The following is a 22,464-nucleotide window of genomic DNA, read 5'->3' as shown; positions in this document are numbered from 1 at the left end:
CACTTTATACTGCGCCAGCAAAAAAAATATATATATATTTATATAAATATAAATGAATAATCCATCCCACCCCAAGACATTAGTGTTTTACTCTCTTAAGTTCCTCCTACAGAGATACAGGTGAAGGAGAAGCGCAATACTTCGGCATCCTGTCTTGTCATATTCACCGATTGGAACATTCCCTTTCATTGTGGAAAGCACCTTTTATAACTTTTTTTTTTTTAATGCCTCTCCTTTCAATACCAACAGGAACATTGATAAATGGAAGCGTACTGTGTTTCAGTGGGCCCCCTTCTCTGAATGGGTGAGCACAAAGCACATTAAACTGAAGTGAGGAGGAACACAAACCAAAATGGGGTAACCGAGTTTTGAGCCATCAGGCACCACAGTGTTGCACAGGTTTGATCTCTTAGCTCGTTGGGGCAGTGAACCTATTTTGGTGCACTGTCGAATCCCTCCGTCTCCAGTTCTCTATTCCTCTTGTAAGTGAGGCCAGCCTCACTAGGCTTGGAAATGCCGCTAGGTCATATGCAAAGTTCATAAATACTGCTTTTTTTTTTTTCTTTTAAATTTTCCTCTTCAATTCCCATAATCCGACAATAAAATTGGGAATTGGATACAGTAATAAAGGTCAGTTTGCTTGTCAGTGTAAAGCATTCTTCACAAGTCCTGTCACAGTGCAGACCTGACTGCATGTTTATGCTCAGGAGATAAGTCAATGAGAATTGTATTTGGTTACGGAAAGAAAGGCTCTCCATTTGATCCAAAGTGCATAGCGAGAACGTCAATGTTGGTTGTCTTCTTGGTTCTCATGTCCCTTTCAGGAAATTTCCTGTGAAGGCAAATGTCCTCAGGAGTCCTCTGATGAACCTGCCAATCCCGCCCCCAAAAATGAAATGATCCATTACAATTAAAAAATAAAAGTGAATTCCCTTAAATCAACCAGGTAAACAAACTTTGCCTGCAAATAAAAGTCCTACTATTGTAAAGAAAATGGATAAAACAAAAAGTACATAAGATGATCCAACTACTGTGTTGTTGGGCAATTTGTAGGGTTGGCCTCCAACTTCATTGATGTAAAATCCTATTGGGAATATTAATGCTGCCATACAGAAAAGGATCACTGTGGAGGAAGAAAACCAAAATAAGACATTTTTCACACAAAGAATGATGTGGTTATTAATACACATAGAAAATAAAAAAAGTGTCATTTAATAGGAATAAAGCTGGAAACAAACTGTAAATCCACTCATTTGGCAAGGTCGCAAAACAAGCAGATCTTTAGTTAATTTGCCCACAAGCAAACTGGGTAAAATCGGAATGATTGTCATCCTGGGCAAACAATCACATCAAAATGGGGGCCTAGACAGACCAGTCAAGAAAGAAATATATGTATTTTTTTTTTTTTTTATAACATGCCTGATAGATATCTACCCAATGTTTGGCTAGATATCAGTCAAGTAGGCTCTGGGGAGTGTTCCATTCATTGGTCAATAAGCTGTCAACTGGACTGGAGTGGTCAAGTATGCAGCTTGTATTGGCCTGAGTATAGCCACCGAACTGATAAGGGCCAATGTAAATCAAAGGTGCAGAAGCATCAACTTGGTCAACGAACAGGACATAACCAATGTTCCCTCTCTAAGGTGTGCACACAAATTTTGAGGCCAGCGCATACAACAAATTGTGGTGCACACAAAGAATTGTGTGAAAACACAAAATTTTGCAAATATTCGGACCTGAGCACACTGTTTAAAAAAAAAAAAAAGAAAATACGCAGACATGTTTAAAATGTGCACACAAATTTTTTTTTACGCACACAGCCCTGAAGGAATCAGAGATCACATGGGTCAAAGCACCTAACAATGGAGCTATTAGAAAGTTTGCAATAGAAGCCACATTGTTATCCTTACAGGGGTAGCAAAATAGCATTCACTTCTAATTCTCACTATGGGTCAGCCAATTGTACCCCTTAAGTAGGATATTAATGAGCTGGAAAGAGCGCAGAGATGTGCAACTAAACTGGTAAAGGGTATGGAAGGGTTAAACTATGAGCATAGATAGGGGTTGTTTTCTCTGGGAAAAAAACGCTCTTGCAAGGGGACATGATTACTCTGTACAAGTACATTAGAGGCAATTAGGTGAAGATCTTTTTACCCATAAAAACGACCAGCGCACCAGAGCCCCCCCCACTTTAGATTAGAGGAACGGAGCTTCCATTTGAAGCACCGTAAGTGGTTTTTCACGATGAGGGCAATGAGGCTGTGGAATGCCCTTCCTAGTAATGTTGTAATGGCAGATTCTGTTTATGCCTATAAGAGGAGCCTGGATGAGTTCTTGAACAAGCATAGTATCCAGGGCTATTGTGATACTAATATCTACGGTCAGTCTCAATGTTGGTATATATGGTTTATGTATGTGAATGTATAGATAGGTCAGTATGCAGTATGGGTTTGTATGTGCTGGGTTCACTTGGAAAGGTTAAGCTTGATGGACTGGTATTTTTTCAACCCAACTTAACTATGTAAGTGTGTGTACACACACACACACAGTTATATAGTTAAGTTGGGTTGAAATATACACACGAATTATATATATATATATATATATATATATATATATATATATATATATATATATATATATATATATATATATATATATATATATATATATATATATATATATATATATATATATATATATATATATATATATATATATATATATATATATATTAAAGCAACAACTGAATTTTAAAGGTCAATGAATGTCAAATTCACTGAAGGGTGCCACCCCAGTGACACTACCTGCTAATCTGGGACTTTGCGCCAGTCCATGGTATGTTTCATTAAGGGTGAAGACACACAGAGCTACTTGTCACAGCTACTAAACGCCAGAAAATACACATACACAATACTGAGAATTGCCTCTGTTAAAACACACATAGGGCCAGTTATCAGTATCAGACCAGCACTGTCTATTTTAGTAGCCGTGACAAGTAGCTGCTACTAGTAGCTCAGTTTGTCTTCACCCTAAGAGTGCTACACAACCACCTTATTTTTCCAGCTATCCCTTGCATTGGGCATAAGCATAAGGTAAGATGGCAGTGCTAAGCCCTAATGAAAAATACCCCAAGCAAATGCATTATTTAAAAAAAACAAAAAAAAAAAAACAAAGGAGTGCTGGCCTTGGATCCCAAGACAGTGCTAGAGACACTAGGGGTTATCAGTGCTACTCCCAGGCAAAGCATATTGTCAGTTTCCTTCTTGTATGATCCTTGTGACATCCCTAAAATATTTCTTGAGCAAAACGTAACCAAGAACTTCAGGGTTTTTTTAAATATACTCTGTACAGTTGGCATTTACTTACTGCCGGTAAATGCTATCCAGCGGGCATATTTTGTAGCTTCTCTTCTCCAATGGGAGGCCACTAGCAAGCCACAAGTAACAGTCAATGATATGATTCCCATGATGATAAAAAACAGCGTGGTTACCCACTCAGGTGGGAGCCTTGGTGGAATACAGGTTCTGTCACGTCCATGAATAGTCTGACATTGTCTGACGAGGCCGACTGTGAGAGCTCCTGAAAAGCAAGAACAGAGAGACTTCATTCAGAATTAGAATATCTCATCATTTTCCTTCAGTACAGAAGGCCAAATGCACCCTAGTAATGCTACTAGTTTGTTGACTGTAGTTTGATTATAAAGGCTCTTAAAAGAACAGGACATACATGACAAACAACCAGAATATATCTAATTATCTAAACCAGGGGACATATACCAATTTGCTAATGCAATACATTGAATGTCCCACTGAACTGTGTGATCAGCAACAGACATCCACTCTATTATCATCCAAGCGAGTAAATCAAAAGTGACTTTTACAATCATTTTACCCCCAGCTGCACATTCTTAACCAACATCCATGAAATCAGAATCTGTTTAATAATTAAAATTCCTTGTGGAGTGGAACAGCATGGAGTGCAGCCAAGAAGTTATAAATTTGTGTCTATATGCTTTGCAGAAAAACACACCATTAAAAAACATGCTATGGGAAAAAAAACTCAATCTATATGGGCCATTAATTAAACATAAAGCTTAATGGGTTTTGATTCACCCATTATCAAAAGAAATTCACACATTTAATACCATGCAAAAGGCAAGAAGGGTCCTAAAATTACTAGCGTTTTTTAAAAAAGTCAAATATATAAAATATTTCATTTAAAGGAGCATCCACTTGCACATGGAGGAGCTACTAAGATTGGTTCATCTGTTGGAAATATCCTGACCCACACCAGCTCCTAGCCAACCACTTCCCAACCTGGGCCGAGCCAGAGATGGGACATAACCTGCACCTGACCCATCCTCTCCAGTAACGCTAAAGGGTGAGCTCCTTGTGCACCAGGAGGCTTTGGGTGTATCTACGGCAGCAAAACCACCACATGTGACATCAGTTGTAGCCTGAATGCAGACTAAAGGGGGTCTAAACCCCAAAAATTCATTTGTATAAGCTAATTCAGAGTGGTCCTCCGAGCACATTTGCAATTTAGTCATTTTCTCTGAGATATTAGCAGTTTTATGCTGCCAGGGAGGCTTATATCTCAACTGCTCATGCCCAGAGCATGAGTGACCCTATCTATGCATTCATTTAAACCTTGGGTTATTGAATCCTTACAAATTGTAAGGACCCTCAGCAAGTATGAAACAATTTATTTTTGGGCATATATGCCCATTATTAAAGATATCAGCAAACCATTAGAAGTCAACTAGCAACTTGAGGGCATGTTGTAAATTAATGCTGAGGATATTTTCTTTTTTTCTTTTCATCTTTTCAAATTAATGAAAACTTTGGATCCTCTCTGACTTGCAGGACTAATAATTGTGCCCTTTCCCCAACATATTAATATCTTAAAAGGGGACCTGTCACCCAGACATAAAAAGCTGTACAGGTATGGGATCCCTTATCCGGAAATCCGTTATCCAGAAAGGCCATCTCCCATAGACTACATTATAGCAAATAATTCTAATTTTTAAAAATTATTTCCTTTTTCTCTGTAATAATAAAACAGTACCTTGATCCCAACTAAGATATAATTAATCCTTACTGGAGATAAAACAAGCCTACTGGGTCTATTCAATATTTAAATGGTTTTTAGCAGACTTAAGTAATGCAGATCCAAATAACGGAAAGATCCCTTATCCGGAAAACCCCAAGTCCCGAGCATTCTGGATAACAGGTCCCATACATGTACAATAAAAGTCTGCAGGACGGAAGTAACAATTTAAGGACGAGCAAAGCGTAACTCACTGGGGGATACCCCCAAGCATACAACTATTTTGCGATCAAAGAAATACAAGATTTTGTAAACTCTCTTAGAGGCCTTTGTCAGGATCCAAGCATATTCTGCTGGTCGGGGCTATAGACAAAAGACCAGTTCACATTTGACCACTGGCATTCCTTTCTGTGCCTATGACGTTAGCATAGAAGTGTTTATAAGGCCATGTATTTTTGAAGACCGTCAAAGCGCAGCTAAGGGCTCGGGGCAAGTTAAAAGGTTACATGTGCTTTAATGGAGATGTCTTGTAGTGTATCACTACTTCCTGGATTAAGCTCAAAACATGCCTGGGCTTGCCAAAATTTGATTAGTGAATGTCTCCAATGAATAATGAACAAAGGCCTTTGATATGTTTCTTTCATGGCTCAGAATTTTAAAGAGCGAGTAAATCCAGAAAATGAAAAGGCTCTCTATTTATAAAGAATCAATGCAAGGCACACTATTCTCTATTATAATAGCAGTAGGTGCAAAAGCCCTTGAGGGAGAACTAAAGCCTAACAATGAATATGGCTAAAAATTAACTTCCTGCACCAACCTAAAGTTACAGCATCTCAATAGCAGCAATGATCCAGGACTTCAAACTTGTCACAGGAGCTCCCTATCTTGGAAAGGGTCTGCGACACTCACATGCTCAGTGGGCTCTGGGCAGCTCTGAGAAGCTAAGCTTAGGGGTTGCTGCAAATTATCACGTAAACAATGAGGTTGGCCTGTAATATAAGCTGATGCTACAGGGCTCATTATTTAAGTCTGATGCTAACTGCACTGGCTTCAGAGTGACCATGTAAAAATAAATTATAAAATTCTGTATTAACAGTATATTGTGAGTCAGTCCCTAAGCTCAGGTGACAGCAGCACAGAGCATATCAGAAAAGAATATGGGGGGCTACTGGGGCATCTTTGGAGGCTCAGATCTTCCCTGCTAAAGGGCTGTGGTTGCTCTGGGCTGGTACTGAAGCCCAAAACCCAATGTACAACGTTTCTAGCCTATTTCTTTAGATAAGCTTTAGTTCTCATGTATTTCCTGATTGGCTATTTAGTACCCCACCCCCATGTGACTGCTGGCCTGCAGTAGGCTCTGCTTGGAGCAAAACTGTGCTTCCAAAACTTGTCTCCAAGCCATAAATGTAAAAATGGCCACCTACACTGAGGCCACTGGAAGCAACTTTAAAGGGGGTGGTGAGCAACATGTTGCTTACGAGCCTCTGGTTGGATCACTGACCTAAAAGAACAAGCTAGTACACTGTCAAGATCAACACTATGACCGTGTTTGTAGCAAAAAAATAAAATTTGAATGGAAAGATTATTGGAAGAACTGCCCGAGGCCACCTCATGCGCAATCGTTCTAGGCCTTAGTAGTACCAACCCATCGCCAGACTTTAGAATCGAACAAAAATTAAATAAACATTATGACTAAAGGCTACACAGGGATACAAGCTGCTCTTTATTTTGTTCCTAGAGACTCAGCTCCTTTAAGTAAAATAAATAAAAATGTAAAGGAAGCCTGAGCTGACCCTAAGTGACTAACATTTGCCAGTTTAAAGGCTCCGCTCTAAACACAAAGCAATCATTTTATGTGTAACAGATGTTCAGATAGCTTTTAAGATGTTCATCTGGGCAGCAGCCTTTCAGACAGATATTCCCAGGAGGAAACCAGCAGCTTTCTTGTCTCGCACGAATTTCCAGGCGCAAAACAATGCATCGGTCACTTCTCACAATGCATATTTGCTACACTAACAGGATCATAACCTTAAAGGAACACTGTCATGGGAAACATGTTTTTTTCCCAAAACCCATCAGTTAATAGAGCTTCTCCAGCAGAATCCTGCATTGAAATCCATTGTTCAAAAAACACAAACAGATTTTTTTTATATTTAATTTAGAAATTTCTCATGGGGCTAGCCATATTCTTCATTTCCCAGGGGGCCACAGCCATGTGACCTGTGCTCTGAAAACTTCAATCACACTTTACTGCTGAGTTGCAAGTTAGAGTGATATCTACATACTACAATGTTTTATTGCGTTTATTAGCCAATTGCTACGAACCTCTGGGGGCTCATCTGCTATGCATCTACGATGCATAATGTCTCACATAGAGCCACAACGATCAATTGATAAAAATTAAAAAAAAAATGGCAAAACTAAGGAGGAAAATAGACAATGATTCTACCAAAAATGTTGTAAATTTTAGTCTGCTGCAATAAATCACATTTTACACACTGATTTTTGGGTAAACCATTACTACTATTTCAGACTGTGTACATACCTTCCACCCTGCATATTATAGCCACCTAATGAAAATGGTGACTTATTCATCATATGTATTGTATGATAACAATACGTCATGTCACACCTTATAAGATTGCAAAGATACTGATCGGGCAGGTTTAAATATCCTGTTGGGGTGAGGACCGCATTGGCTTGTTGATGTGTTCTTTGCCCGAATGGCCCACATTTCCATTGTTCTGATATTGCCCACCTTAAAGGTCTGCTCATTTGACAACCTCGCTAAATGAGCAGATCTTTTAATGTATGGCTAGCTTAAGTCAAAAGAGATGAAGGCAATCGCAATCCTACTTCCCAACAGCCTAATGATACATAATTTACACGTGTGGATAACTGGCCTGTCATATCTACTTTCTAGGAATCCTATACATTAAGCCATGATTAATTGCATTAGGATCATGGTACATTTAGCCTATTGTGACATTTCATCCAGTTAAAAGCTCTGCTCCAGAGCTGCAAATGCAGCTATTGCTATAGGAAGGAATGGTGAGCAATTCCAAGAGTACCTATTTAACATCTAAAAAGCCTAACACATATAGGAAGGTGTCTTGATGGCTTTCTTGAAGATCCTAAACATCAAGAGACACAATCTTTCACCTTGTTAGAATAAAATATGAGGTTAAAAAAAAGAAAATTTCCATGAAATGTGCTGCATGAGAACTGCAATGATTATTTTTGTCACATTAATGTTTTTTGAGTCTTTAAAAGTTTCTTCTCAGTATGCTGAAAGGGCGGTAAATCAGTATTAATTTTAGGGATGCACCGAATTCACTATTTTATGATCCGGCTGAACCCCGAATCCTTTGTGAAAGAGTTGGTAGAAAATTAAGATAAGGAAGGGTTAAAGTGAATAGTGTGCTACGCATGTAGTGAAAAATGTTCAACTGCCATGTATACTGTATGTGACAAAAAGTCCTGTGATTTCAAGGAAAAAGGCCAAATCTTGGCCAAATCCCGAACCAAATACTGGATTCAGTGCTTTCCTAATTAATTTCCTATGTAAGGACTATTTAGTTATAAGCCTCCTGTAGGGGGGAGCCCCCTGTACCATTGGTGTCAGGTCACCTGACCAGGCTGTTATGGAACACAGCAATCTTTGGACTCTCAGATATTGACTCCAGTATCCATGGAGGAAGCAGGTCAAGATATGAATCCACGGCCAATCAATGGACCCCTCTTCTGTGGGACAGTCCTGATTTGTGGATCCAAAAGAGGCAGGGCTTACCAGAAAATGGGAAGAGTTTTAGGCAGAATGGCACAACTGGGGCGTGTCCTATAACAAAGTCTTTGGGAAATCAAATGTTCGCATAAATAAATGCAAGAAATTTATCCAGCAACACCCTCTGCTCCTTGCAGTGGCAGGAAGCACCCCCAGCCCCTCTGGGAGTCCTAACACAGAGTTATTCTTCCTGCTCTGTTCCGAGAGACTGTCTCACACCTTTCCATACAATTAAATACCTTTCCACAGGACAGCCTCCCTGTGGAAAGTAAGCTCCAATAGGTGAGCTGAACTACTGGAATGGATCGCCTGATCCACTTGTTCCTTACAGAACCCTATAGCTTCCAGGGCCAGATAGCAAAACCCCATAAACATTCTCTGTTTATCAACCTCTACCTTAAAGCCTACTTCTCCCACTATGGAGAACTTAAAAGGGAAAACTCACCTTTCTTCAAAAAAATGTTTTTATATCCATGACTTAATTTGCATATTGAAGTCTGTCGCCATCTATTGTCCAGTACCTTATAGTCAAATGAATTAAGGTTTTAGCTTGGTTTCATCCTGATTGCCCCAGCTTAGATATAACTAGTAGTAATAGTGCAGGTCGACGAGAAGTCAACCCAACCCTAAGCTGCCTGCTCCAAACATGCACCAATTAGCCGCCAGTATTTATAGACCTGCCCATCTCTGACATCACAAAGGGGGCAGGTGGGAGCAGATGCACACCTATAAATACCAACTGCCAGTCAGAAGCAGAGTACAGTAAGGTCGTGAGTGGAAGTAAGTGTTCAGCCTAAACCCACAAACGACTTTTAAAGAATATGTGGATGTTAGCCAAAACCTGTTTGTCCTAGGCCATGTGTGTTAAACTGGCGGCCTAGGCCCACATCCGGCCCGGCATGTAATTATATCCAGCCCGCGGGGTTGGCGCACACATTGGCCGTCATTCAAGAGAGACAGAGAGAGCTGGCAAGAGAAACCGGAGTTCTGGCGCTCACTTGATTTTTTGGCTGGCACAGGTACACGGGGCAATAATACGGCTGCTGGCACAGGTACACGGGGCAATAATACGGCTGCTGGCACAGGTACACGGGGCAATAATATGGCTGCTGGCACAGGTACACGGGGCAATAATATGGCTGCTGGCACAGGTACACGGGGCAATAATATGGCTGCTGGCACAGGTACACGGGGCAATAATATGGCTGCTGGCACAGGTACACGGGGCAATAATATGGCTGCTGGCACAGGTACACGGGGCAATAATATGGCTGCTGGCACAGGTACACGGGGCAATAATATGGCTGCTGGCACTCCAGCTCTGATAAAATGATAGAAGAGCAAAGACAACTGAATTTTAGTGTGTTCAATAAATGGTTTATCCTGTTCGGCTCGCGACCATTGTCTGTTGCTGCCATCTATCAGACAAACAGTGGACAAAACACACCTCTGCCCACTTTTTTCCACAGAAGGGCAATGGAATTTGGGGCTCATTTATAAACACTGGACATATTTAAGCCTGGGCAGTAACAAAGATTTGTCGCGGGGCGACTAATCTCCTCGTGTCACTACCCTAAAGGAGAACTAAACCCTAACAATGAATTTGGCTAGAAATGCTATTATTTTTATACTAAACTGACTGCACTAGCGACAAAAGTTTTAGAATCTCTTTAGTAGTAAAGATATAGGTCTTTACACTTGTCACAGGAGCTCCCCATCTGGATTCTGCTAGAAATGTCCGGGACAGTGCACATGCTCAGTGTTCTCTAAGCAGCTGTTGGGAAGCTAAGCTTAGGTGTTGCTGCAAATTATCAAGCTGAAAATGAGCTTGACTTGTGTTAGAAGCGGATGTTACAGGGCTGATTATTACATTCAGATGATAAATGCACTGGTTTCTGAGCTGCCATGTAATGAGAATCTAAATTAATTAATAATTGCCATTGCATTGTGACATTAAATTTAAAAATGTACATTATATTGTGAGTCTGTCCCTAAGCTCAGTAAGTGACAGCAGCACAGTGTATATGCAGTGAATCAGCAGAAAAGAAGATGGGGAGCTACTGAGGCATCTTCCCTGCTAAAGGGCTGTGGTCGCCTTGGGCTGGTACAGAAACCCAAAACATAATGTCTAACATTTCTGCCCTACTTCTTTAGTTAAGCCTTAGTTCTCCTTTAATTCCAAGGATAAAAATATCTTTTGTTTTAGAGGCCAACTCACAAGCTCATAAATCAACACTGAAAGAACTAGCAGGTAATAACTTTTTTTGAATTACTACTTTTGTTATCATATCCAGGGCTAAAATACCTGCACATTACATTTAACATTGTAAATGATACATTGAGTGCAGTGAAGCCAAGAAAACGAATATACCTGTCATTTTGATTGAGAGGAAAGTTAAAGCCGAGGTAGCAGAATAAAACTGCTTACATTAGTGCTTACGGCAATCCACAATCTCACAAGCGCCACATACGGTTTAACGATTCTCTCTTTGAACATGCAGAGAATCAGTCAGAGACTCCCTTATGTGACATATCTGATTGTTTCCTTATAATCAGCCATTAAACAGAGCAAGAAGAAGCAAGGAGTAAGAGATGTGTAATATTTATACTGGGGTACCCCTGGAGGAAAGTCAATCTCAGCTTTGTTTTCCAATTTTACATTAATTTGTACAGAACCCCTTTAAAAGGGCTAAAATACAAATAGCTCAATTTTTTTTATATGCTCCATTTTATAAGCGATTCACTCAAATATTTGTGCATTTTACATTAAATAATTCTGTCTTATTGCAATTAGACACTAAAAAAGGAAACCTTATCATACATGTAGTCATGCGATACCCATTAGGGGATTATAGGCAGATAGGGGGTGTTGTGCTTTCCAATAAAAGTGATCAACGCACCAGAGGCCCCCCCTTTAGATTAGAGGAAAGGAGCTTCCATTTGATGGAGCATAGGTGGTTTTTCACGGTGAGGGCAGTGAAGCTGTGTAATGCCCTTCCTAGTAATGCTGTAATGGCAGATTCTGTTAATGCTTATAAGAGGGGCTTGGATGAGTTCTTGAACAAGCATAGTATCCAAAGCTATTGTGATACTAATATCTACAGTTAGTATTAGCGGTTGTATATATAGTTTGTGTATGTGATAGTATAGATTGGTAAGTATAGGTTGTGTGTGCTGGGTTTACTTGGAAGGGTTGAACTTGATGGACTTGATGGATGGTCTTTTTTCAACCCTATGTAACTATGACATCCAACTGGCTATATCAGCTACTTAGTTATTCTATACAAAGTCAAGGGTTCAGCCAATGTTCCCACTAATTTCTTCTTGGCTGTGTGTGCAGTATAAAATTATGTGTTTTAATACAAAATTCTCACGACAAATCTCCCGTGTCTCAGGCGACTAATCTCCCCGAGTTGCCATCACCTGCCATCCCACCGGCGAAAGTGTAACTTGAGGCAACTTGCGCGATCTCACTGAAATCGCGCCACCGCGTGTGCCATCCCACCGGCGACTTACACTTTCGCCGGTGGGATGGCAGGTGATGGCAACTCGGGGAGATTAGTCGCCTGAGACACGGGAGATTTGTCGCGGGCGACTAATCTCCCCGTGTGCCAGAGCCCTTAACGTGGCCATACACAGGCAGATTTTAGCTGCCAATTCTGCTCCTTGAGTTTGTGCTGGCAGCTTATCTACCTGTATATGGGGCACTCAGACAGGCTACTCAACAGATATCTGTTTGAAAATCAGCCAGATACTGATCCGAAAGTTTTAGAAATCTTAAAGCGAGGACTTGCATCAGCTCGTTAATATGGTACTTGCTTTAATGCCCTGGATCCTGGTCATTGCGATCTGGATGTTTGGCCCTAGGGCCAAATGATCGGATCAATCCAAAACCGTCCATCTCAAGGTGGGCATTTTTTAGAAAGATCTGGTCTTTGGTTATCTCGCCAAATGAGCAGATCTTTCAATATATGGCCAGCTTAAGTGACTTTTAGAGACCCCCATGGAAAACCTTGGAGTAACAAATATGCCAAACTTGCTCCAGCCCCAGATGACATACACAGCTTCTACTCAATTATAGGAAAGTAGTGTGTGGACATTATCACAGTAAATGCTTATCTATATTCATTAATCAATTTTAAAAATTAAGGAAAATGATTGGTGCTCAGTCATAACAATATGCAATTCTGTGTAAAAGGGAAAACGGCGCATTTCAGGGTGCCTAGCCCTTTTAACCAACAATTTAGAAATCGAATAAATGACAATGCCCATCTCATCGGTTTTTCTTTACGAGCTCTGCTTTGTCTTGGAAGGCAAACTATGTCATGGATACAAGTTTAAATTAATTTGCCTTTATTAATAATTCAGTTCGTCTCAGCATTTTGCTTTGCATCAACATTTTGTTTCAATGGGAGCTTGGCACTCGCCAAATGAATTCTCTCTGAAAAGAAATTGATTTAAAATGTATGCAAGAACGATAAGAAAACTCTGCCTAATAAAATGCTTTATAATATGTAATCCAAGAATACCAAACTACCAAATTAGAATACAATAGTAATTATATGCCTCAGGCAGCTAAAAGTGATAATTTCCTTTTCTGGAGTTATATGCCTTATTATAGCAATTCTCATGTGCATTCAATTTACAGGAAGAAAGAAGAAATTACCTTTTGTATTTTTAATATTAGATAAAATTAGACCGATGTTAATATTATTAAAATCTATAGAAAAATCTATAGTATTAGGAGCAGTGACGCGGTTCTGTCCCAGAGGGCAGCAGCTGTCAATATACCCCTTGTGCCATTAGCTGACAGAGCGCTTTAGGTAGTCTTGTTGCTATGCACTCCCATAGCGAATAAAGATCAGCAACCTGATGTCTTGTGCTCATTAGGCTGCTGGGTCTCCTGTATCCCTGAAGGTACACCACTTTGGGGGGAGATCCTGGGGGCACATTGCAGCATTATCTGGAAATGCAGTTTCTGCCAGTCAGCATTGCATTAGTGATTTTAGAAAATGTCTATGGTAGGATGGCTTGGCGTTCCTTATATTTTGCTCTAATACATGCACCTAGATTATTTATCTTAGTGTTAGCATATCTTCTTCAGTTGGCTTCTGCTATATTCAGGAGTCAGAACCAGCACTGCCAGATACTGCTGTAAGTAGCATTTACAAGTAACTGTAAAATAGAAGGAAAAGTATTGTATACAAGTAGTGTGGACAGCCCTCCCTTCCCACACGACCTGCACCAATACGTCCCCTCCAGAGTTCAAGGATGCCATCTTGCACTGCTGAGTACTGTACCAGCTTCAGCTACACACGCTCAGTGTCAGCGATTTTTGCAAGAAAACATTTAGCTGCACAAGATGGTGTCTTTAAAACTCTGCTACACAAATTTACTTTTTCAGCAGGTTATAAAATTGAAGCAGATGGGGTGGGGGGGCAAACTGGCGCAAACCAGGTACGGAGAAGGGGGGGGGGGGTTTGTTCAAGTAATAACTTTTGCATGTAGTTTTCACTCTCCTTTAAAACCACAAAAAATGATTAATGCATATTGGAAAGCTGCTTAGAATTACGTTTTTTTCTTCCTTAAGCAAAAATTCTAAACAAATGGCATCATAGGATTCCTGAATAAAATGTTCCTTGGTTTAGAAGTTTTTTTGTTTTTACTAGTTCCCACAGATCTAACAGTTCTCAGTGCAGGGTGTGCTGTCTGCTCTGTAGTGTGTTGGGAGGTGGGGGTGAGACTTCCTGTTTACAAGTTGTCCATCCTGTGTTCATCTGTGATTGGCAGGTGCTTACAGCCAATGCTAAAATCTCACCTAGAATGGGGAACTATAAGAACTATAATCTTAAAAAGGCAAAAATGACAAAGAACACACAACAATGATCTTTGCTAGGAAATTCCCATTGAATGATTCTGACTGGGCCTCTGTTTATATCATAATTAAATACTCTGCTGATAGTGCCCATTTGATCTATAACTTGAGGAATGTCCGATCTGTCTTTCAATTGATCCCCAGATGTCATCAGGCTGCAGCCATTATTAAGGGCACTACAGTAAATACTGTATGACCCACTATACCAGCTTTTGTATGTTTCACCTTATTTGCCCGATTTCAAACCCCACTACTTTCTGACAAGTGATCCAGTTATAAGAGCAGGACTATTTTTAATAGTGCAATTAACAATATTAACACAAAGGTGCACCTTGTTGTATATTTTTCCCATCCACTGCTCCAGCCCCCCTCAGGCCTCTTTCCACAGTTTGGAAACCACTGCTTGGTAATCACGACACATTTTAGACCAATGTAGTCCCACTGGAGGGCATATTTAGCCTTTCTAGGGATTTGTATGGCCTGGGAGCCAACATACATTAAATACACGAATGTGTTAGATACATAAGCCTGTCAAACTACAGTGAAACCTCAATTTTACATTCCCCGATTTTAAGTTTTCCTGCATTTTACACCATTGTTTTGTGGTCCCATTAATATATAACACATAATAAACTTCCCCAATTTTACATTTTCCCGGATTTTGCACCATTTTTTTTTTTTTTTTAAATGGGGGTTCTACAGTATAAGGCAAAAGAACATTAGAAATATTTGGGATAATAATCTTTATCTTTGTTTTTAGTTTACCAATCAAAGTATCACCATCACGTCACTTTTGTTATGTTTCATAAGAGTTTTATCTTACAGCCCAAAAAGAAACTGTTTCTCATATAGTGAAACCTCAGTTTTACTTCCCCTTATGTTTTCTAACATTTTGCATTTTTTTTGTGGTCCTACCAATATATAACACATTTCCCTGAAAAACGTAAAATAGGGGTTTGCCTGTAACCTGTCTTTTATGTCTGTTTTGTAAACTTGGGCCCTTAGATGATAATATATTACAAATACCAGGATTATTTTACTCTTTATAAGATATTGTCTGTTTATCTATATATTCCAGCAACATTTGGGGGGCCCATTATTATGAAACAGGAACTTATTCACATTCTGCCCTACCACTATGGTTCAATAACCTTTCACCAAGGCCTTTGATGTGGTGCTGTTCTTTTATTTTTAGCAACAATTTAACATTAGATTTCTCTTATTTATACATTCTTAATGCAAGAGATACAAATACCAGTATCTTGGCTGTGATAGCTTGCTTAACCCTGTCTGGAACAAAGCTTTTTGCATAACTCAAGTTCCCCTCCTTTTCATCCTATTCTCTTTCTCTGGCACCATATATTTCCTTTACTCTAATCCTTTTATTTATTCTACATTCCCTTTCTATACAATTCAGTAAATTTTTCCTCCCTGGCATTCTACTTCTTGTCTCTGTGCCTTCTTTAATTTCTACTTAATACCTTGTATGGGATTGTTTCCAAATATACCTACTGCTTTTTTGCTCTCTGGCATTATGTTCCTCTGCTACATCATTTTACCTTTAAAAGAGAGTCCAAACTTACTACAGTTTAATTCAGGGTGTTTGTAAACCTTTAAAGGACATGTAAACTCTACATTTTTCTTACCATGTGTATAAGGTAGGCACATCTCCCCCATGCAAACCACACCATTTATACTGTAAATATCACCTACGTTTGCTAGCACCATCACATTTTCATCAGGTGGCCATTTTTTCTATCACGCATTTTCAGTGACATCTGCAAACAGCACATGTGCACTGTAAAGCAATGAAGAATGCAGGCTTACACAGGCAGAACTTAATTTGATAAAAAGTCCTGCTCGTTCTGAGCCATATAACAGTTATAAACTGAGCTCAGGACAGGAGGTTACCAGAAAGAAATATATTTCTTCAACAGAATGCACACCTACAGCAGAGTTTTTATGGAAACCAGCAGTGCCATCTCTTCATTGGCTGCTAGACTGGAGGTTGTGTTTGGTAACCTTAGTTGAGAAGAACTGAGCATGCTCAGTGAGCCAAGAACCAAAGTAAATTCCTGGGGGGGGGGAGAGTGTGAGAGGAGGAAAGGGAATACTTAGTGATTAAGGGGATGCTGCAGCCTTGAACAGCAGGAGTGGCAGGTATTTAAAGATTTAGAGCAGGCTGTTAACTGATTAAAATAGACAATGTTTTAGAGGGTTTACATGTCCTTTAAAGAGCAGTATAGGCAGGCAACCGGAGCTATGCTTTAAAATTGCACCAGACAGTACTAGTACCTTAAGCAGGAATGAAGCTAGGCACCATGACCCCTACTTGCAATGTTATCCAATTACACTACCAGCCATACATAGTATCCCACTTATGTCTGCTACAGTACCACTTGGTGACATGCCCCTTACCAACGTAGCTACTCTGGCAGCATGACCTCTTCATCTGCAAATCCCTTCAGATAGGAGCTCCCTCTTAACACTCAACCTCAAGATCTTTAATCTTTACAAGAGACTATTTTGTGCATCAACGGTTACCGATAAACAGCAAGCTCTTTGCCACCTTCACTCTACTTATTTCTCCAACTGTGACTTGTGTAACAGACTTGGGGGTCCTCAGGAAAGCAGGAACACTAGGGCCCCAATCTTAAAAACATGCAGCACACCAAAGCATGAAATGCATTTACAACTCACATTAACCCCCTTCAGCATGAGCAGTTGGGAGGCCCAGACAGGCAATCTGTTTATAATTGCATATACCAGCTTCCAATGATACAAGGTTACCAGATTGTTTGCAAATTCAGGGGTACATTTAATAAATGCAGTTGGCAGGGCTATCCTGTCTGTATTTATATTAAATTGCAACCAGTGCGGTCCATGTAACTGGATTTTTTTTAGACTAAACTTAGAAGTGCCCATGTTTGTATGGTTGTTCTTGGGCTTTAATGTGCATATGAATGCCAGTCTGGGCAGGGATGGGGGGCTGCAGAGGGGACATATACAATATGCACAAACTGCTACATAAAACAAAACAAGCTCAGCCCAAGCTAACCTCATTCCAATCATTACCTCTGACAAATCGCCTTTTGGTCCTACCTTAAGACCAAGCCCATTTGTAACCCCCAACTTGCTATATATTGACGCATAGAACCCCCATCCCCACTCGTTGGTTCAACCAATGCCCCCCGCCGTCCCTTCCCCCAAAGCATCCCAGACCCCGTCACTACTATCCCGCTGCTTACCGGCAGACTCGCCTGTGTTGATCCAGTCCGGGTTCGCGATACTGGCGATGGCAAAGATATCCGCAGCCAGAAACAAACATCCAGAAATAATGGTCAGTTTATCCATATCTTTCCCCCCGCCGCTCCCCTCTGAGACGGAGGGGGGAATATTCCTGCTCGGAACACACTAACACAGCTCCAGGACCGGGCCGACCACTGACCCGGAACTCTATTTGTTCTCCCAATGCAGCTCCGGAAGTAAACGCTGCACTACTATTCTTCCCCCTGGATACAAGCAATTATGCCCCGCCCATAGTGTGTTGCTACGGGAGCCTGTGCGTGGCCAAACCCCTTGACTACAATATGCGTGTTTTCTGAGTGCAATCTCTTTACTTACTCCAAATCCAATTCTAATTTATCAGTTGTTTCTTTCTGTTTCCGACAGGTTGACCAAATGGTGTCTGTTTTTATTTCTGTTTTGTTTTCTTTCTTTTTCAGTTTTCTGTATATTCCCCATATCTCTTCTTTTTCCTTCTCCAGCTTTAACCTTATTTTATGTTTTTCTTCAAGTGTCTCAGGCAGCATTTTGACTTCCAGTGACCTAGCAAACTGGTCTATGTTCTGCCTGTGAGCTTGTATTTGTTATCATACCCTCTCATCGACTTTCTCATTCATTTTTATCTCTTTCATATGTCCAAGTGGGTTAGAGCAATATGTTTGGGAGGATCTGCAACAGGTTTTAGCTTCTCTAACATCTCTGCACAATAGGCATCTAACTTTGCCTGAAGGCTTTTCAGCACATTATCCATTGATAATTGATGGTTATGCCCATGGTCTTTTACCTCATTCTCTTTCTTGTCCCCATTTTCTGTAACTTTGTGAGGGTCTGTTGCAGGTTTAGCATCTCTTCCAGCTTTATAGACAAACATCTTAGAATGAAAGCTTTTCATTTTGTCATTGAATAACGAATAATGTTTTTGTCTTCCATTTTCTCTCCAGTTCACAGGTTTAGCATTTATTCATGCTTTATAGCAACCTAAACTGAAAGCTTTTCATCTTGTCACTGAGCAGTGATGGCTCAGTGGCTGATTTTTTTTTTCCTTTCTGATCCTGTATTTGGAGCTTCTTTCTCAGCTGATCTTTATTCAATGAAGTTGATTGGAACAGTAAAGGCTTCCTTTTATCCTTTCACATGGCTAAACTACCTCTAAATGCTTCCAGCTTTAGAATCCTCCTGTGCAGGAAATAATTAAGTCCCAAATTATAAACTTAGACCTTTAAACTACTCTTTGGTAGAATACTTCTTCTTTAAAATAAGTGGGATGCTTTACTGAGTACTAAGCAGTTAAATGGCTCAGGTACAGATACTTTGGCAGGTAATAGTGGCCTTGCTCAAATTCATATTGAGTTGTTAGAGTGGTTGCTAAAGAAGGTCTAATAAATATGAATAAATACATAAATATCACCTTCTTTATCTAACCCACTCTAATAACAAATACTATAAATTTTAAAGAAGGTCACAAGATCAAACTCTGAAGCTCTGTTATTAAAGGGATCAATTCAGCAGTGATATTAAAAAGATGACATAGCACCTCATACAGAAAGGCAAGGGGTAAACTGGACTTGGTCTCTGCACAACCTGACACTCAGCTAAAGCCAACTATCTGCTTTGGCATTTAAATATGATAGTAGGTAGCAAATATGGGAGCTATAGACTAAAAAAATCATGATATCAACAAAGGTAAGGGAAGCAAAAGTAACTTCACCTTTCTATTTATCACTGCTTAGACCACTGGCACAGAGAAAGGAAATAGGGAGATACAAATTATGTATTTTCTTCCATATGTTATAAATAAAGTCTGGGTGCCCTAAACAGAATCACTGTTGTTTCAAATTAGCATTTGGGCTGTTGGGGGATTTTGTCATCCTCTGCATCCACTAGGAGAGGATTTTATAAAGGAACACCTCGATGGGAACATATTTCATATTTAACCTTACTATGTTTAAGTTGACCATATATGGTAATGTGTTTATTGCTGGGGTTGCCTCGTTTGATTGCCCTAGTGGCAGGCCAAACCTGGCAGATTGATTGTTCAGCCTGCAGGCTAATAAATTAATCAAAGCGGGGACTGTGCAGTCCAAGCAGTTATCTACTATTTTAAAGGATTTTCCAGCCTGCTTGACTGATAACCAAATAAACCCATATAATACATTTATTAATGCTTCAAATCGTGGTCACTAAAATCTAAGTAATGGGTTTTTAATGAATGTTATTCTCTGTATACAAAAGACAAACCTAAAAACAAGGCAAGCTGCTTACACAAGAACCATAGTTCTCTAAGTCACCCAGAATGACCCCTATGAGGTAGCGTGTTCCACTGAGGTAGGATCTCTATTACGCAGACTACTAGGGGTAAAACAGACATGTAGAAAGGTAAGAAATTAAGAGCTTATTCACTAATATGATTACTATAGTAGGGAAATTAAGTTTTAGCGGTTGCGTCTATCCAATGTAACAGGTGTTAAGTACAAGGGCTATTAACGTGCCGTGTGAATTAAGCACAGGTTCAAAAAGACTCCCTTTAGGGCAAGATCATAGGGAGTGTTCGCATTGCTGCTCTCAGCCAGCACTCTTTCTGTATCTACATGCAGGCGGAAGCTGTGATTATCGGTACAGCTATATGGAGAGGCATGAGGGTGCAGATCTGCTTCTCTCAGCCTGCAGAAAAAAAACTCTGTCTGAGAGCCAACACTTTGTGTGCGCTTGCCCTTACATAATGAGTTCAAGTTGCCCCTTCCTGTGTGCCAGTCACAGTCAAGGATAGGTTACTGAGCTCTGTGCCTGAGATTTATGCCTGACAGCAGCAGGTGCCAAAAAGAGGCAAGGTACATGGTAAACAAAAACACAGCACTTAGCTGCATTTGTAAATGAGCCCTTAAATCTTATATATAACCAAAAGATGACCTGTTTAAAGCCATGTCAATTTTTTTTCATATTGGTCCAAATAAAAACAAATTTTTGCTGCCATCTAGTGAGCAATCCTCTTATAGCTGCACTTTATCCTGTCATTTTGTAAAGAGGCAGAAGCTGTGCCTTTGTGGATTAGGGATCTGGGTTCTTCCTTGTTTGTTTGCATTAAAGCAGACAATAGGGGAAGAAATAAGCAAAAACAATTTGCTCTTTTGTGAATTATTGTTCGCAGAAGCAATTCTATAATCTTCATATAATACAAAAAGAAAATTGAATCGAAATGGAAAAAAATAGTGCACTGGGAAAATGGCAGAATTTTGTATGGAGGTTTCTGTATTTGCATCCTTTAAGTTGAAATCAATTATACAAAGAGTTACAAAATTCCATAGCGAGCGATGGTGATGTCAAAGTCATAGCATGCTGCAATTCCCTGCCTCCCATACACACTTCCTTGCATTACATGTAATTGCATATGATAAGGTCATCTGATTCTCATAATTTTGATGGGTAAAATTGTGATGACTGGTTGCACTGATTCGTACAGTCCCACAGGAGTCTGTAGTGGGAACGACAGGCATCTTTCCAAGTATGATGTTGGTTTTTTCATTACAGAGTTACCTTGGCGTTTATTTGAGGCACTGGTTCATAAAAACATGGGTATGCTACCCTGCTTTCTGGTATGCTGTCATACATAGAATTGACTGTTACAGCTTGTCAGAATATTGTTAGTTATGCTATTTTTATGCCACCTCAAGGGTCATCTTCTATTTCAACATGTGTGTGTCCCATACAAATGTACCTTGTCAAGCAAAAAAGCCTAATCTACATGTTTTAGGGTGAAAACACACAGAGCTACTAGTAGCAGCTACTGGATGCCTAGACTAGATGTCTAGGGCGCCTGGTCGGCTTGGCCAGCCCAACTCAGTGTGTCTTCACCCTTAGGAAGCAGCATGGAAATAGCCAAAATACTTTTTTAAATTAATGGTATCAGGTCTGGACTGGGATTCAGTATAGATCCTGGCAATATAGATGCCCAAACAGCCCCCCACCAGTTCAATAAACAGTGACTGTCTATAGCATCTTAGGGCAGTGGCAGAAGGGGAGATTAGTCGCCCCACAATGCCATCCACCAGAAAGAATGTACATTGCCGGTGGGATGGTTTCCCGTTGCTACGATTTGTCAAAGTTGCCTTCAGAGAAAACTTTGGCAATTCCTAGCGGCGTGTATGCCATCTGACTGGCAATTTAAATTCTTGTCGTTGGGATGGCATTGCAGGGAGATTAGTAGCCCGCGGCAGCGAAGATTTGTCGGAGGGCGAATAATCTCCCGGTCTGCCACTGCCCTTAGGGTGAAGACATACACAGCTACTTAGTATCAGCTACTTGTCACAGCTACTATAGCCCAGAGAATCCCCTGCCATAGACAATACTGAAAATTGCCTCTGCTAAAAAACACGTAAAAACAGTTATTAGTAAATGATCGGCATTGTCTATTTCAGTAGCTGTGACAAGTAACCACTACTAGAAGCTCTGTGTGTCTTCACCCTTACAGCAG

At 40.1% G+C, this 22,464-nt stretch overlaps 1 protein-coding gene across 1 annotated transcript; it reads right to left on the bottom strand.

Annotated features, from left to right (window-relative positions):
• Positions 1–207: 207 nt before the first annotated feature.
• Positions 208–18,140, bottom strand: mosmo (modulator of smoothened). Its single transcript, NM_001126538.1, is given in 3 exon segments — positions 208–1,123; positions 3,370–3,582; positions 17,960–18,140. Coding segments are annotated over 3 exon segments (504 nt in total). The 5' UTR covers positions 18,066–18,140; the 3' UTR covers positions 208–938.
• Positions 18,141–22,464: the final 4,324 nt, after the last annotated feature.

This window comes from Xenopus tropicalis, chromosome 9 (assembly GCF_000004195.4).
Source record: "Xenopus tropicalis strain Nigerian chromosome 9, UCB_Xtro_10.0, whole genome shotgun sequence".
NCBI classification, from domain to species: domain Eukaryota; kingdom Metazoa; phylum Chordata; class Amphibia; order Anura; family Pipidae; genus Xenopus; species Xenopus tropicalis.
The sequence above is the reverse complement of the archived record's forward strand: the minus strand, read 5'-3'. Positions and strand labels throughout refer to the sequence as shown.